General features: G+C 49.7%; 1 protein-coding gene across 2 annotated transcripts in view; it reads right to left on the bottom strand.

Moving 5' to 3' along the window:
- Positions 1–18,629, bottom strand: part of cep57l1 (centrosomal protein 57, like 1) — a 166,390-nt gene that overhangs the window by 132,409 nt on the left and 15,352 nt on the right. Inside the window, exons 2-3 of one of the 2 annotated variants that reach the window (XM_072499977.1) lie at positions 8,484–8,649; positions 2,741–2,908 (exon numbers count right to left, since the gene is read on the bottom strand). In XM_072499977.1, the coding sequence (XP_072356078.1) occupies positions 2,741–2,908; positions 8,484–8,649 (334 nt within the window). The remainder of the gene's footprint in view (positions 1–2,740; positions 2,909–8,483; positions 8,650–18,629) is intronic. The other variant, XM_072499978.1, reaches the window with a different exon arrangement.

Here is an 18,629-nt window from a genome sequence, read left to right as displayed (position 1 = left end):
GTAACATTATCCAAGTACGGGAATGTGGCCCGCAGCCCGTACTGGTCGACCATTCGGTCCATCATTCGTTGGAAGACCGAAACCCCGTTGGTGACGCCGAAGGGGACCCTGAGGAAATGGAAGAGATGGCCATCTGCCTCAAAGGTTGGCGGTCCTCCCGCCGGATAGGGAGCTGGTGGTACGCGGACTTCAAGTCCACCGTAGAGAAGACTCGATACTGCGCAATCTGATTGACCATGTCAGATATGCGCGGGAGGAGCTGCGTGTACCGGTTGATTGTCTGACTGTAGTCGATGACCATCCAGTGTTTCTCCCCGGTCCTGACGACTCCACTTGTGCTCTCCAGAGGCTATTACTGGCCTCAATGATCCCTTCCCTCAGGAGTCGCTGAACCTCTGACCTGACAAAGGCCTTGTCATGAGCATTATACCGTCTGCTCCGGGTGGCGATGGGCTTACAGTCTGGGGTGAGGTTCGCGAAGAGCGAGGGAGGGGCGACCTTCAGGGTCGCGAGGCTACAGACTGTGAGAGGGAGCAGGGGTCCCCCGAACTTCAGGGTTAGACTACGGAGGTTGCACTGAAAGTCTAAACCCAGTAGGAGAGGGGCACAGGGATGGGGAGAACGTAGAGTTTGAAATTGCCGTATTCAACGCCCTGTATTGCCAGGTTGGCGGTGCAGTACCCCCAGATCTGCACGGAGTGTGATCCGGAAGCTAGGGATATGACTTGTGAGACGGGGAGGACCCGGAGGGAACAGCGCCTTACCATGTCCGGGTGGACGAAGCTATCCGTGCTCCCGGAATCGAAGAGGCAGGACGTCTCCTGCCCATTGAGGCTGATGGCCATCATCGAGCTTTGAAGATGGCAAGGCCGGGACTGGTCAAGTTGAATGGAGCTGAGCTGATGAGTGTCGTCCTGGTCGCAAAATGGCGGCGTCGACGAAGTCGGACAAAATGGCTGCCCCCATGGATTGCACACGGCGTTCGATGTCGATGACGTCAGACAAGATAGCTGCCCTCCACGGATTGCACACGGCAAGTGACGTGTCAGCAGAGGGCAGGCACAATGCCACGCTGCAGGGTCTGAGAGTCTCAGACTGGGCTTGACAGGCTTTTGGTTTTTGATTTTGATTTTTAGGCTTAGCTAGGCATACTTTAGCGTAGTGCCCCTTCTTGCCACACTTGTTACACGTGGAATTGCGAGCCGGGCAATGCTGCCTGGGGTGCTGGCCCTGACCGCAGAAGTAACAGCATGGTCCTGGAGGAGCTGGACGGCTGCCACGCGGTGCAGGAATGAGGCACGTCTGGGTCGGGTGATGGCTCTGACGTCCCCGAGGATGCCGCGTGGTCGGATGGGAAGGCATCCAGGCTCTGGAAGGCCACTTGCAGCGAGGTAGCCAGCTTCACAGTCTCCTCGAGGTCGAGGACCCCCTTTTCTAGAAGCCGCTGCCGGATATAGCTGGACCGGACACCTGCCACATAGGTATCCCGGACCATCAGCTCCACGTGCTCGACCGCTGTGACAGTCCTGCAGTTACAACTGCGGACGAGTACTCTCAATTCACGTAGGTATTCAGCCAGTGACTCACCCTGGCGCTGACGCCGCGTGGTCAGGAGGTATCAAGCAAGTACCTCGTTCACCGGCCTCACAAACTGTCGTTTGAGCAACTCCATTGCCTCTGTGTATGAGGCCGCGTCTCTGATGAGCTGGAAAATCCTGTGGCTCACCCGGGCGTTGAGGAGACACTGTTTAATTTCTAGGGAGTCCTCGGCGGCGAAGGAGCTGAGGTAGGCCTCAAAGCAATTGAGCCAATGCTCAAATATTGCCGTAGCCGCCGGCGCCTGCGGGTCAAGATCGAGGCGTCTGGTTTTAAAACTGCTTCCATGTTAAAGAAAATTCTAGCTGATTAAATTGATACCAATCAATCCAGTCTAAACGGTAGTTAACAAGAACTGTGGTTTTAATCAGCATGAATGTGCCCACCAGTAGCATCTCCCGCACTGAGAGGCTGTCCCGGATCGATGGGTTATATACCTTCTCAGAGGGGCGGAGCCACAGGCAGAGCCAACAACAACATCAACAGTAACAGTGAGTAAATACAATAATATATACAACAGCCATGCGTGGCTCACCACAATTAAAGAACAAAATGGGGGCGATTCTTCGAGCCCCACGCCGGGCCGGAGAATCGCCGCAACCGCGCCATGACACCCCGACGCCGGCGCGCGATTCTCCGGAGTGCGGAGAATCGGCGCCATTTGCGCCGGCGCATTTGACGCGGCGCCGGCCGTGGGGCACTGGAATCTGCGGGGCTGCCGGTGGGAACTCTGCGCGAAGGTTCGGGGGACGGCGCACCGTCCCCGGCGGGGCCTCCAATGGGGTCTGGCCCGCGATCGGGGCCCATCGATCGGCAGGCCGGCCTCTCCCGCCCCGGGCCTACTTTCCTGCACGGCCGGCCCCTGAACACTGACGCCATGTTGAGTCGGGGCCGGCGCGCTGAAGAAGTCTCCTGCGCATGCGCGGGTTGGCGCGGCGCCCATTTGGTGCCGGGAAGGGAGGCTGGAGCGGCGTGAACCGTTCCAGCGCCGTGCTGGCCCCCTGTGGGGGACAGAATCGGTTGTCCCGGGCCCGTTTCGCACCGTCGTGAAACGCGACGCCGTTCACAGCGGCGCAAACACTTGGGCTCCATTTGGGAGAATCGCCCCCAATATATTCAGTCGTACAGATTCAGATATACTCACAGTTAACAGCTTCATTGTTGATGCGGGCAATATCTTTCTTCTCGGTTTCTTGATCCGAAGGCTTTGTGTATTGAACACATTCATTGTACAGATGCTTCATGTGCCGCTCAGCTTGCTTTCGCTCCACCTCCAGTTGTTGAATCTTCTCTTGAAAACTTTTCCAAGCTGCTGGATATTAGCAAAGGATAGATGAATTCCACGTGGCAGCTGTATAAATGGCAACGCTTAACTAGCTTTCACCCAATAGTGTGTTGTGAAATCTGTTTGTGCTGAAGGAATGTTACATAACGTTTCAAATGTATGCTTAGAATCGAAGGTGTCCTTTGGCTAAACAAAGTGTACCTTTTTTTTTCAAAAACTTGACTTTCTTTTTGTGTCAACGAGGACAATATTACCAATAATGCACTCTTGAAGCAAACAAAGGATTTGAATCCTCTTTTGCAAAATTATGGGCCATTAATGTTTCAAAGCTGACATAAGACAATAAGACATAGGAGCAGAATTAGGCCACTCAGCCCATCGTTTCTGCTCCGCCATTCAAAACTGATTTTTTTCTCACCCCCATTCTCCTGCCTTCTTCCCATATCCCCTATCCCCTTACTCATCAAGAACCTATCTATCTCTGTCTTAAAGACACTCAGTGATTTGGCCTCCACAGCATTCTACGGCAAAGAGTTCCACAGATTCACCACCCTCTGGCTGAAGAAATTCCTCCACATCTCAATTTTAAAGGATCGTCCCTTCAGCCTGAGGCTGCGGTCTCGGGTTCAAGTTTTCCCTACTAGTGGAAACATCCTCTCCACGTCCACTCTATCCAGGCCTTTCAGTATCCTGCAAGTTTCAATAACATCCCCCCTCATCCTTCTAAACTCCAACGAGCACAGACCCAGTGTCCTCTACCGCTTCATATGACAAGTTCTTCATTCCATGGATCATAGTTTCACATTCTCAGCCCTTGTATAATTCTGGAGAATCTTGGCTGTACCCCTGGATGTTGTGGTACAGAGCACTGTGTAGCAATAAAGGAAGTACTTTAAGGGGGCAAGATACATTTGCAAGAAATTCATCTACTTAGTGCCACAGATGGATGCCGAGTGCTGTTTTGCTGTGGCGTGAGCTGCCAATTGCTTTCAACTCAAACCTTCTGGAGAATGGTGCCCGTGCCAGCGTTGCGTGCACCCAAAAGGTGTGAAGAAGGCCAACTAGCTGGTGTGGTACTCAGATGCCCAATTGCACCATGCAGGTCCAAACAATAATTTCATGCATCACGCTGCAAACAATTGTTGAATTTTACTAGCTTCTCTTCGGTGATTGGCTGGGAGGCGGGAACGCTGGCCAAATGGAGTTGGAGGATGGTAGGTGGCATGTCCATCATCTTCCAGCCGTGCCATTTTAGCTGCGGTGAAAAGGTGGAATACGACTTATCTGTCCGGAGCATTAGGTGCCCAATCAAGGATCTACTATCTCCAAATTTGCAGATGACACAAAATTGGGTGGGAGGGTGAGCTGTGAGGAGGATGCAGAGATCCTTCAGTGTGATTTGGACAAGTTGAGTGAATGGGCGAATGAATGGCAGATGCAGCATAATTTGGATAAATGTGAGGTTATTCACTTTTGTTGCAAAAACAGGAAGGCAGATTATTATCTAAATGGCCATAAATTAGGAGAAAGGAATGTGCAACGAGACTTGGGCGTCCTCGTACACCAGTCACTGAAGGTATGCATGCAGGCGATAAAGAAGGCAAATGGTATGTTGGCCTTCATAGCGAGAGGATTCGAGTACAGGAGCAGGGATGTCTTGTTCTTTGATGAGGCCACACCTGGAATAATGTGTGCAGTTTTGATGTCCTTATCTGCAGAAGGATGTTCTTGCTATAGAGGGAGTGCAGAAAATGTTTACCTGACTGATTCCTGGACTGCTGTATGAGGAGAGATTGAATTGGTTAGGATTGTATTCACTGGAGCTCAGGAAAATGAAGGGGGGATCTCATAGAAACTGATAAAATTCTAACAGGATTAGACAGGGTAGTTACAAGAAGGATGTTCCCGATGGTGAGGTTGTCAAGAAGTAGGAGTCACAGTCTGAGATGTGCGGTAGACCATTTGGGACAGCGATGAGGAGAAATGTTTTCTCCCAGGGAGTGGCCGGCCTTTGAAATTCACTTCCACAGAAAACAAATGACTGTAAGCTGGATTCTCTGACTGAGAGACTAATTGTTGACGCCGGGGCTGAATAATGGGTGTTCCATGGTCCCGATGGCGGCACCGGTCTCAGAGCAATTCAGGACATGCTAATGGGCCAGCACATGTGCTACATGGAACATGGAACTAGTGCAATTCCTACTCATGCCGTCGTCAGATTCGCTGTGGTCGGGGTGGACACTCGCGAGCCTGACAAGCTGGAATTGCATATAAGCAGTCGACTCGCTGTGGGATGCCACAGTTCAGGAGAACAAGGGGGCAGAGGTGAGTGCAGTGACCATTACTAAGGAGAAGGTTCTGGGGAAACTGAAAGGTCTGAAGGTAGAAAATCACCTGCACCGGATGGACTACACCCCAGGGTTCTGAAAGAGATATCTCAGGAGATCATGGAGGCATTGGTGACGATCTTTCAGGAAACACTGGAGGCAGGAAGGGTCCCAGAGAACTGGAAAGTGGCTAATGTAACACCTCTGTTTAAGAAGGGGGGGGAGGCAGAAGACAGGAAATTATAGGCTGGTTAGCCTGACTTCAGTCATGGGTAAGATTTTAGAGTCCATTATTAAAGATGAGATTGTGAGTACTTGGAAGTGTATGATAAAATAGGACTGAGTCAGCACAGCTTTGTCAAAGGGAGGTCATGTCTGACAATCTGTTAGAGTTCTTTGAGGAAGTAACAAGGAAGTTAGACAAAGGAGAACCAGTGGACGTGATTTATTTAGATTTCCAGAAGGCCGTTGACAAGGTGCCGCATAGGAGACTGTTAAATAAGTTAAGAGCCTGTGGTGTTCAGGGTAAGATACTGGCATGGATAGAGGATTGGCTGACTGGCAGAAGGCAGAAAGTGGGAATAAAGGGGAATTTTTCAGGATGGCAGCCGGTGACTAGTGGTGTGCCTCAGGGGTCTGTGCTGGGACCACAACTTTTCACAATATACATTAATGATCTGGAGGAAGGAACTGAATGCACTGTCGCAAAGTTTGCAGATGGTACAAAGATCTGTAGAGGGGCAGGTGGTATTGAGGAAAGGACAGGGTAGGAGAGTGGGCAAAGAGGTGGCAGATGGAATACTATGTGGAAAAGTGTGAGGTTATGCACTTTGGAAGGAGGAACGGAGGCATAGACTATTTTCTAAATGGGGAAATGCTTAGAAAATCAGAAGTACAATGGATCTTGGGAGACCTTGTTCACAATTCTCTTTCGGTTAACGTGCAGGTTCAGTCGGCAGTTAGGGAGGCAAATGCAGTGTTAGCATTCATGTCGAGAGGGCTAGAATACAAGACCAGAGATGTACTTCTGAGGCTGCACAAGGCTCTGGTCAGACCCCATTTGGAGTATTGTGAGCAGTTTTGAGCCCCGTATCTAAGGAAGGATGTACTGGCCTTGGAAAGGGCCCAGAGGAGGTTCACAAGAATGATCCCTGGAATGAACAGCTTGTCGAATGAAGGAAGGTTAGGGGGCGCGATTCTCCGAATTCAGAGAATCGGCGGCTTGGCCTCGTACAGCGGCCCGCGACCGGCGCCGCACCAAATGCGCCTCGGAGAATCGCGCGCCAGCGTCGGGGCGGCGCGGTTGCGGCAATTCTCCAGCCCGGCACAGGGCTGGGAGAATCGCGCCCAAGGACTCTGGACTTGTTGGAGTTTAGAAGAATGAGGGAGAATCTTATTGAAACTTACAGGATACTGTGAGGCCTGGATAGAGTGGATGTGAAAGGGTGTTTCCACTTGTAGGAAAAACTAGAAGCAGAGGACACCATCTCAGACTAAAGGGACAGTCCTCCAAAACTGAGATGAGGAGGAATTTCTTCAGCCAGAGGATAGCGAATCTGTGGAACTCTTTGCCGCAGAAGGCTGTGGAGGCCAAATCACTGAGTGTCTTTAAGACAGAGATAGATAGGTTCTTGATTAATAAGAGGATCAGGGATTATGGGGAGAAGGGAGGAGAATGGGGATGAGAAACAGATCAGCCATGATTGAATGACAGAGCAGACTCGATGGGCAAAGTGGCATAATTCTGCTCCTATGTCTTGTGGGATCCTTTCTCTGACATGATGTTCCATTTTCTATCTTTTAAATTTCAACAATATTATTCAGTGCAGGTTCCCTTTAAGGAGGCAGCCTGCCTTTGAGAAGAGAATGTTGGCTGCACCACATGCTCTCAGTACAAAGGCAGAGGCAGCCAGGAGCGTAGAGAAGATGGCAGCACTAAGGAATCCATTTGGCCCAGCACTGCATAACAATAAGGAGGTGGGAGCACCAACTCTGCTTGGGCACTCCCAGTAAAACCAATGTGGACAGAGAGCAAATCATGACCCCCAGCAGCCAGAAAATGGTACAGCCAACAATTTAGTCACAATCCACGATCAGGGCTGGAATTTCCTGGCCTTTGTGATTCTCTTTTCCTGCTGGCAGTGTGCCCACGCCCATGGACTTCCCAGCAATGTAAAGTGGCTTCAGTGGGAAATCCCATTTGCAAGTGGAGGGAAGAGAGAATCCCGCCGCCAGGGAACGGCACACCGCTGAGAAACATGCGGCAGAGGTCCCGGAGAATCCTATCCCAAATGTGAACTGTAATCTGCTGAAAAATCGTTCATTCTTCAGTGAAAATCATAGCGTAATGCAGCATTGAAGAAATCCAAGGTTTTAAAAAAATTATTTCAGGAGGTGTGGCCATTGCTGGCTGGACCGCCCCTAACTACCCTTGAACTGAGGGACTTGCTGGCCATTTCAAAGGGTATTGAAGATTCAGCCACATTGCTGTGGGATCTGGCGTCACATGTAGGCCAGATCAGGCGAGGACAGCAGATTTCCTTCCCTAAAGGACAGTAGTGAACCAGATGGTTTGTTATGACAATCACCATTAGACTTTTGATTTCAGATTTTGATTGAATTCAGATTTCATCCGATGTGATGGTGGGATTCGAACCCAGGCCCCCAGGGTCTCTGAATTACTGGCCCAGTGACAATACCACTATGTCACTACCTCCCCAAGCTCTTTGCTGGTTCTTTCAAACAACATTCCAGTTAGTCCCACTCCCTTACTCTGTTCCTACTTCTCCTTCAAGTACTTATCCATTTTTGAATTTTCCCTAACTTTCAGACAGTGCAATATAAATCCTAACCACTCATTGTGTAAAAAATGTACTTCCTTGTATCACATCTGTTTTTCTTTTGAATTATCTTAAATCTGTGCCCTCTGATTATTGACCCCACAGCCATTGGGACTGGTCTCTCTTTGTTTACTGTGCCCAAATCATAGAACATAGAACATTACAGCACAGTACAGGCCCTTCAGCCCTCGATGTTGTGCCGACCTGTGAAACCACTCCAAAGCCCATCTACACTATTCCCCTATCGTCCATATGTATAGGGCTGGGATTTTCCACTCCCGCCTACCGTGGGTCCAGCAATTCCTACCCAAGGTTAACGGGCCTTCGGCTGGTCTGTCAAATTTTCTGTCCCATCCTTGAGGATTTGCGCCATGGGTGGGACCAGGAACTCCATCTGAATTTAAACACCTCATAGCCCTCCCTGTTCTAATATACCTTTATTGTATGCAACCAGATCCATCACAGTGGTTTTAGAGTCAGTGAAATGCACATGAGAGGCTGATCTTTGCATATGATCTGTCCGTGCTGAAGCTTTCTCCAAATTTGTACGCTGAGAGAAATCTCCAAAGAAGGCATGTTTTTTTGATGAAGAGTCCACTCTCTGAAGAGATAAAATGAATGTAATTAAAATTACCTGTCCGTCATAAGCCATAATTTATAATTGCATTTTGTACAAATTATTTTCATTTAATAATCTTTATTGTCACAAGTAGTCTTACATTAACACTGCAACGAAGTTACTGTGAAAATCCCCTAGTCGCCACATTCCGTCACCTATTCAGGTACACAGAGGGAGCATTCAGAATGTCCAAATTACCTAACAGCACGTCTTTTGGGAGGAAACCGGAGCATTAGGAGGAAACCCACACAGGCACGGGGAGAACGTGCAGACTTGGCACAGACAGTGACCCAAGCCGGGAATCAAACCTGGGATCCTGCCGCTGTGAAGCAACAGCACTAATCACTGTGCTCCTGTGCCACCCAGGCAAATGTATACAGGCCATCCATGGGTCTTTGAATCAATGGTGTATTGACATCTGAGGCATGAGGGTGTAACATTTTTGAGGGTCTACTCTACACTTCTCTATTATTTGAATATTTCGCCACCATCTTCATGCACAAGTTTGAACAGGACCTACTCACCGCACAGGACCTTCAACCGATGTTATACACCAGATACATCAATGACATTTTTTTCCTTTGGACCCACGGCGAAGAATCACTGAAACGACTACACGATGACATTAATAAGTTCCATCCAACCATCAGACTCACCATGGACTACTCTCCAAAATCAGTTGCGTTCTTGGACACACTCGTCTCCATCAAGGACGGTCACCTCAGCACTTCGCTTTACCGCAAACCCACGGATAACCTCATGATGCTCCACTTCCACAGCTTCCACCCTAAACACATTAAAGAAGCCATCCCCTATGGACAAGCACTCTGTATACACAGGATCTGCTCAGACGAGGAGGAGCGTAACAGACATCTACAGACGTTGAAAGATGCCCTCGTACGAACGGGATATGGCACTCGACTCATCGATCGACAGTTCCAATGCGCCACAGCGAAAAACCGGACCGACCTCCTCAGAAGACAAACATGGGACACAACCGACAGAATACCCTTCGTCGTCCAGTACTTCCCCGGAGCGGAGAAACTATGTCATCTTCTTCACAGCCTTCAACACGTCATTGATGACGATGAACATCTTGCCAAGGTCATCCCCACACCCCCACTACTTGCCTTCAAACAACCGCGCAACCTCAAACGAACCATTGTTTGCAGCAAACTACCCAGTCTTCAGAACAGTGACCACGACACCACACAATCCTGTCATGGCAATCTCTGCAAGACGTGCCAGATCATCGACATGGATACCACTATTACACGTGAGAACACCACCCACCAGGTACGCGGTACATACTCGTGCGACTCGGCCAACGTTGTCTACCTCATACGCTGCAGGAAAGGATGTCCCGAAGCGTGGTACATTGGCGAGACCATGCAGACGCTGCGACAACGAATGAACGGACATCGCGCAACAATCACCAGGCAGGAATGTTCCCTTCCAGTCGGGGAACACTTCAGCAGTCAAGGGCATTCAGCCTCTGATCTCCGGGTAAGCGTTCTCCAAGGCGGCCTTCAGGACCCGCGACAACGCAGAATCGCCGAGCAGAAACTTATAGCCAAGTTCCGCACACATGAGTGCGGCCTCAACCGGGACCTGGGATTCATGTCACATTACATTCATCCCCCACCATCTGACCTGCGAAATCCTACCAACTGTCCTGGCTTGATACAATTCACACCTCTTTAACCTGGGGTTACCCCATCTCTGGATCTGTAAAGATTTAATCACCTGCTAATGCTCGCATTCCTAGCATTGTTTGGCATCTTTGAATTTGTCTATATATGTGTTTCTGGAACAGACCTCTTCATTCACCTGAGGAAGGAGCAGCGCTCCGAAAGCTAGTGACATCGAAACAAACCTGTTGGACTTTAACCTGGTGTTGTAAGACTTCGTACTGTGCTCACCCCTGTCCAACGCCGGCATCTCCACATCATTAAATATTTTTATTCGACAGATTTTCAACATTTTTAGAATACAAAATCCAAACAACCCCTAAATAATCCCCAAACGATCAAACCTCCCCCACCCTCCATCTTCAAGTCAACGGTAACCAACTCTCGAAAGTGCATGATAAACAAACCCCAATAATTGTAGAACCCCGCCTTCACCCCCCTCAGCTCGGACTTTATCCCATCTCTGGGGTCAACAACTCCAGCAGGTCCCCCCGCCACGCCGAGGCACAGGGTGGAGAAGCTGACCTCCACCCCACCAAAACCCACCTCCAAGCGATCAGTGAGGCGAAGGCTAAGACATCTGCTCTGTTAGCCGTTTTAGTTGCTGTGATATGAAGAATCTAAAGTTCTTGTTCCTTTTCACCAAACACCATTATTTCACTTCCACAGCCTCTGCTCAAAACTCTTAACAACACACCACCTGACAGAGGCCACCTGAAGCCCCTTTACATATCAGTGTCAATTAATGGATACTTAACATAAATGAGACAACTAATTGCAATGTCTCTTAACCCATTACTTAACATGCTCCTGCGCCCACCAGCAGCTCGAGCTGGTCTGACACCCCAAATATGGTTTCTAGGGGCCCGGGCTCCACATCCACATGCAAGACTCCCGAGATTGTACTGAACACTGTCCTCCAAAACCTTTCCAGCTTCAGGCAGGACTAAAACATGTGAACATGGTTCGTGGGGTCCCTCCCACATCGCTCACAGACATCCTCCACCCTCTCGAACAGTCGGCTCATGCTTGATTTTGTGAGGTGCGCCCTGGACACTACCTTCAGCTGTATCAGTCCCAGCATCGCACATGAAGTCGAGGCATTCATCCTCACACCAGTCCCTATTCCAGCGTCGCCCCCAGCTCTTCTTCCTACTTCGACTTAACCCCCTCCATGGAAACCCTGTCCTCCTCCAGGATCCTCCCATCGATCGCCGAGACGACTCCCCTCTTCAACCCTCCCGCTGACAGCACCGCCCCAATCAACGAGGAGACTGGTGCTATCGGGAAGGTCGGGGAAACCTTCCTTGCAAAATCCCGTGCCTGTATGTACCTAAACCCCTCCCCCTGCACCAACTCATACTTACTTCTCTCCCAGCTCCTCTAGACTTGCAAATCGCCCCAAAAGGAACAAATCTTTCATTTCCTTAATCCACCTCTCGTCCCATCCCCAAAATCTCACGTCCATCCTCCCTGGCTCGAACCCATGATTCCTCCTAATTGGCATCCCAACTGAACCAGACCTCAGTTTAACGTGCTGCCTCCAAATCTTGAATGTGGCCATCACCACCGGACTCCAGGAATACTTTCCTGGGGTCAACGGGAGCAGCGCCGCTGCCAGTGCCCGCAACTCCGACCCCCTACAAGAACCCACCTGTTATAACCTGCCTACTTACCATTGGCTGGGGACTAATGACAATCCCACAATCCTGTGGGAGTATGAGCTTCCCCAATGAGGGGGGCGGAGAAACCATTAGTAAACTCCTAGTATAAATAAAGCTGGCCAGTTTAGGAACCAGCAGGAAGGAGTGCGCAGCAAGGGAAGTTGCTGCTGCTGTTATATATATATGTTATTGTAAATAAATGTTATTACTTTGTATCCTTAAAACTCATGCTGGATTCTTCGTGGCCCTCACAAAACCACCTCTATCTTTACCCTTAGAACATTCTCCCCCTCCTCACTCCAGCCTTGTACCTTCTCCGCATTCACTGGCCAATAGTAATACAGTAAGTTTGGGAGGCCTCGCACCCCCCCACCAACCCAACCTCTGCCGTCCCCTCTGCATTACTAACCTCCTAATCCTGGCCACCTTCGCCCCCAAATGAATAAGGGGATCATCTTGTCCTTCCCCTTGAAGAAAGATTTAGGCAAAAAATGGCAGACACTGGAATAAAAACAGCAATCGAGGCAACACATTCAACTTAACTGCCTGCACCCGACCCGCCAGTGACAAAGATAGATCGACCTTTACCCTTCCTACCAAACTCATAAAATTAAACTTCCCAAGCAAGATCAGCAGGTCACAGGGGAGGTTAGGAGGAGGAAGGGGGAACAGACACACAATGAATGGGGGGGGGGGTTAATCGACCCCAGGGGGAGGGTCACCACACAAGCAGGAGCTAACACTATGAGATACGAGCGGGGTGGGGATCCACAGTACATCCTCCGTCGGGGAGAGTGTGCCTGGTACCAGGAGGAGAGAACATCACAAATGGGGAGGGGTGAAATGGGTGGAGGGAATAAACAGGGAGGGCAAGGCTGGGGGAGTGGGGGCTACTCACAGAGATGAAGAAGGGGAGGGGGAGTGGGAAGTGAGACCGAGGGGGAAAGCAGAGGGACAAGGGGAAAAGGGTGATGGGCTAGTTACGACAGATCGCACATGACGTCAAGGAACACAAAAGCACCGCAGACAGCCACTTTGGAGGACCCCCAAACAAAGCGAAACTCCAGAGTGCAGGGGCTCACCCACATGGTGTATACGTACATACATACCCCTTGGGTGGCCCCTGGACAAAGGGAAACCCCGGAGCACAGGGGCCCGGCCTCATGGTGAGTACTGTAATCATGGCCATTTTGGATGGCCCCCTATCAAAAGGAAACCCTGGAGTGCAGGGGCGCATCCACAAGGTAAGCACGGTGGATCCCACATGAGGGGGGAGACAGAAATCCCTTGTCAAAATAGTCACCTGGAATGTCAGGGGACTTAACAGCCCAGTGAAGAGATCCAGTCTTTGCCCACCTGGGAAGTATGAAAGCCGACATAGTCTTCCTCAGGAGACCCACCTGTGGGAGAAGGACCGACTGCGGGTAAGAAAGAGCTGGGTGGGACAGACTTACTAATCGTGCTACGAAACGAGGGCTGGGGGGGGTGGGTGTGGCCATACTGCTCAGTGAGAGGACAGCATTTACAACGACGAGGACGGTTATGGGCCAAGGGGGACGGTACGTCATGGTTAGCGGTGTCCTCGAAGGGGCACTAGTGATCATTGTAAATGAGTACACTCCCAACTGGGACAGTGCGGAATTCGTGAAAAAAATCCATGGTGGAAATCCCTGACATAGACACAGACCGACTTATCATGTGAGGGTACTTTAAAAAAAAAATTAGTGTACCCAATTCATTTTTTCCAATTAAAGAGCAATTTAGCATGACCAATCCACCTACATAGAACATAGAACATAGAACAATACAGCGCAGTACAGGCCCTTCGGCCCACGATGTTGCACCGAAACAAAAGCCATCTAACCTACACTATGCCATTATCATCCATATGTTTATCCAATAAACTTTTAAATGCCCTCAATGTTGACGAGTTCACTACTGTAGCAGGTAGGGCATTCCACGGCCTCACTACTCTTTGCGTAAAGAACCTACCTCTGACCTCTGTCCTATATCTATTACCCCTCAGTTTAAAGTTATGTCCCCTCGTGCCAGCCATATCCATCCGCGGGAGAAGGCTCTCACTGTCCACCCTATCCAACCCCCTGATCATTTTGTATGCCTCTATTAAGTCTCCTCTTAACCTTCTTCTCTCCAACGAAAACAACCTCAAGTCCATCAGCCTTTCCTCATAAGATTTTCCCTCCATACCAGGCAACATCCTGGTAAATCTCCTCTGCACCCACTCCAAAGCCTCCACGTCCTTCCTATAATGCGGTGACCAGAACTGTACGCAATACTCCAAATGCGGCCGTACCAGAGTTCTGTACAGCTGCAACATGACCTCCCGACTCCGGAACTCAATCCCTCTACCAATAAAGGCCAACACTCCATAGGCCTTCTTCACAACCCTATCAACCTGGGTGGCAACTTTCAGGGATCTATGTACATGGACACCTAGATCCCTCTGCTCATCCACACTTTCAAGAACTTTACCATTAGCCAAATATTCCGCATTCCTGTTATTCCTTCCAAAGTGAATCACCTCACACTTCTCTACATTAAACTCCATTTGCCACCTCTCAGCCCAGCTCTGCAGCTTATCTATATCCCTCTGTAACCTGCTACATCCTTCCACACTATCGACAACACCACCGACTTTAGTATCGTCTGCAAATTTACTCACCCACCCTTCTGCGCCTTCCTCTAGGTCATTGATAAAAATGACAAACAGCAACGGCCCCAGAACAGATCCTTGTGGTACTCCACTTGTGACTGTACTCCATTTTGAACATTTCCCATCAACCACCACCCTCTGTCTTCTTTCAGCTAGCCAATTTCTGATCCACATCTCTAAATCACCCTCAATCCCCAGCCTCCGTATTTTTTGCAATAGCCTACCGTGGGGAACCTTATCAAACGCTGTGCTGAAATCCATATACACCACATCAACTGCTCTACCCTCGTCTACCTGTTCAGTCACCTTCTCAAAGAACTCAATAAGGTTTGTGAGGCATGACCTACCCTTCACAAAGCCATGCTGACTATCCCTGATCATATTATTCCTATCTAGATGATTATAAATCTTGTCTCTTATAATCCCCTCCAAGACTTTACACACTACAGACGTGAGGCTCACCGGTCTATAGTTGCCGGGGTTGTCTCTGCTCCCCTTTTTGAACAAAGGGACCACATTTGCTGTCCTCTGGCACTATTCCTGTAGCCAATGATGACATAAAAATCAAAGCCAAAGATCCAGCAATCTCTTCCCTGGCCTCCCAGAGAATCCTAGGATAAATCCCATCAGGTCCCAGGGACTTATCTATTTTCAGCGTGTCCAGAATTGCCAACACCTCTTCCCTACGTACCTCAATGCCATCTATTCTATTAGCCTGGGGCTCAGCATTCTCCTCCACAACATTATCTTTTTCCTGAGTGAATACTGACGAAAAATATTCATTTAGTATCTCGCCTATCTCTTCAGACTCCACACACAATTTCCCATCCCTGTCCTTGACTGGTCCTACTCTTTCCCTAGTCATTCGCTTATTCCTGACATACCTATAGAAAGCTTTTGTGTTTTCCTTGATCCTTCCTGCCAAATACTTCTCATGTCCCCTCCTTGCTCGTCTTAGCTCTCTCTTTAGATCCTTCCTCGCTACCTTGTAACTATCCATCGCCCCAACCGAAACTTCACACTTCATCTTCACATAGGCCTCCTTCTTCCTCTTAACAAGAGATTCCACTTCCTTGGTAAACCACGGTTCCCTCGCTCGACGCCTTCCTCCCTGTCTGACCGGTACATACTTATCAAGAACACGCAGTAGCTGATCCTTGAACAAGCCCCACTTATCCAGTGTGCCCAACACTTGCAGCCTACTTCTCCACCTTATCCCCCCAAGTCACGTCTAATGGCATCATAATTGCCCTTCCCCCAGCTATAACTCTTGCCCTGCGGTGTATACTTATCCCTTTCCATCATTAACGTAAACGTCACCGAATTGTGGTCACTGTCCCCAAAGTGCTCTCCTACCTCCAAATCCAACACCTGGCCTGGTTCATTACCCAAAACCAAATCCAACGTGGCCTCGCCTCTTGTTGGCCTGTCAACATATTGTTTCAGGAAACCCTCCTGCACACACTGTACAAAAAACGACCCATCTATTGTACTCGAACTATATCTTTTCCAGTCAATATTTGGAAAGTTAAAGTCTCCCATAATAACTACCCTGTTACTTTCGCTCATATCCAGAATCATCTTCGCCATCCTTTCCTCTACATCCCTAGAACTATTAGGAGGCCTATAAAAAACTCCCAACAGGGTGACCTCTCCTTTCCTGTTTCTAACTTCAGCCCATACTACCTCGGAAGAAGAGTCCCCATCTAGCATCCTCTCCGCCACCGTAATACTGCTCTTGACTAGCAGCGCCACACCTCCCCCTCTTTTGCCTCCTTCTCTGAGCTTACTAAAACACCTAAACCCCGGAACCTGCAACATCCATTCCTGTCCCTGCTCTATCCATGTCTCCGAAATGGCCACAACATCGAAGTCCCAGGTACCAACCCATGCTGCCAGTTCCCCTACCTTGTTTCATATACTCCTGGCATTGAAGTAGACACACTTCAAACCACCTACCTGAACACTGGCCCCCTCCTGCGACGTCAAATCTGTGCTCCTGACCTCTATACTCTCATTCTCCCTTACCCTAAAACTACAATCCAGGTTCCCATGCCCCTGCTGCATTAGTTTAAACCCCCCCAAAGAGCACTAACAAATCTCCCCCCCCAGGATATTTGTGCCCCTCAGGTTCAGATGTAGACCATCCTGTCTGTAGAGGTCCCACCTTCCCCAGAAAGAGCCCCAGTTATCCAGAAATCTGAATCCCTCCCGCCTGCACCATCCCTGTAGCCACGTGTTTAAATGCTCTCTCTCCCTATTCCTCATCTCACTATCACGTGGCACGGGCAACAACCCAGAGATAACAACTCTGTTTGTTCTAGTTCTGAGCTTCCATCCTAGCTCCCTGAAAGCCTGCCTGACATCCTTGTCTCCTTTCCTACCTATGTCGTTAGTGCCAATGTGGACCACGACTTGGGGCTGCTCCCCCTCCCCCCTAAGGACCCGGAAAACACGATCCGAGACATCACGTCCCCTTGCACCTGGGAGGCAACATACCAAACGTGAGTCTCTCACGCTCCCACAAAATCTCCTATCTGTGCCCCTGACTATAGAGTCCCCAATTACTAATGCTCTGCTCCTCTCCCCCCCTTCCCTTCTGAGCAACAGGGACAGACTCCGTGCCAGAGGCCCGTACCCCATGGCTTACCCCTGGTAAGTCCCCCCCCCCCACAAGTATCCAAAGCGGTATACTTGTTTCTCAGGGGAACGACCGCAGGGGATCCTGCACTGACTGCTTTTTCCCAGTCCCTCTTACAGTTACCCACCTATCTCCAATCTTTGGTGTAACTAATTCCCTGAAGCTGCTATCTATGACCCCTTCTGCCTCCCGAATGATCCGAAGTTCTTCCAACTCCAGCTCCAGTTCCCTAACTCGGTCTTGGAGGAGCTGGAGATGGCAGCACTTCCTGCAGGTAAAATCAGCAGGGACACTAACTGCATCCCTCACCTCAAACATCCTGCAGGAGGAACATTGCACTCCCTTCCCTGCCATTCCTCTTACTTTCTACCAAGATCTGGCTAACAACTAAATTAAATTTTTATAAAAAATAATAATAATATAATAAAATATGGTACTTACCTCAGACCAATGGGTTTTATTATTAGGTTAGAGGAGGAGGGGCGAGTCGACTTCCTGTTCCCGCCTAAAAAACTAATTTAAAAAAAAAGAAAAATTCTCAGCTCCTGCTGAAATTGACTAACCAGCCAGCTCCACTCCCGCCGAAATCGACTGGCCTGCCCCTGCAAAGACAAGTGCTTTTAAAGGTTGACTTACCTCCCAGCAGCCACTTCCGCAATGCTCCCGCTGAAACTGACTCACCAGCTGTTCTCCCGCCGAAATCGACTGGCCTGCCCCTGCAAAGACAAGTGCTTTTAAAGGACAGACTTACCTCCCAGCAGCCACTTCCGCAATGCTCCCGCTGAAACTGACTCACCAGCTGTTCTCACGCCGAAATCGACTGGCCTGCCCCTGCAAAGACAAGTGATTTTAAAGGTTGACTTACCTCCCAGCAGCCACTTCCGCAATGCTCCCGCTGAAACTGACTCACCAGCTGATTCTCCCGCCGAAATCGACTGGCCTGCCCCTGCAAAGACAAGTGCTTTTAAAGGACAGACTTACCTCCCAGCAACCACTTCCGCAATGCTCCCGCTGAAACTGACTCACCAGCTGTTCTCCCGCCGAAATCGACCTAGCCTGCACATCTTTGGGTTGGGAGGGTCGAAACCCACGCAAACACGTGGAGAATGTGCAAACTCCACACAGACAGTGACCCAGAGCCAGGATCGAACCTGGGACCACTGTGCCACCGTGCTGTCCCATGGGAGGGTACTTCAACTGCTTACAGGATTCATGGCCAGACAGTTCGAACCCCAAATTGGGGGAAAAAAATCAAACATGGCGACGGAACTGGGCATGTTCAGATGGGGGCA

This window comes from Scyliorhinus torazame, chromosome 4, assembly GCF_047496885.1.
Source record: "Scyliorhinus torazame isolate Kashiwa2021f chromosome 4, sScyTor2.1, whole genome shotgun sequence".
In the NCBI taxonomy this organism is placed as follows: Eukaryota; Metazoa; Chordata; class Chondrichthyes; order Carcharhiniformes; family Scyliorhinidae; genus Scyliorhinus; species Scyliorhinus torazame.
The sequence above is the reverse complement of the archived record's forward strand: the minus strand, read 5'-3'. Positions and strand labels throughout refer to the sequence as shown.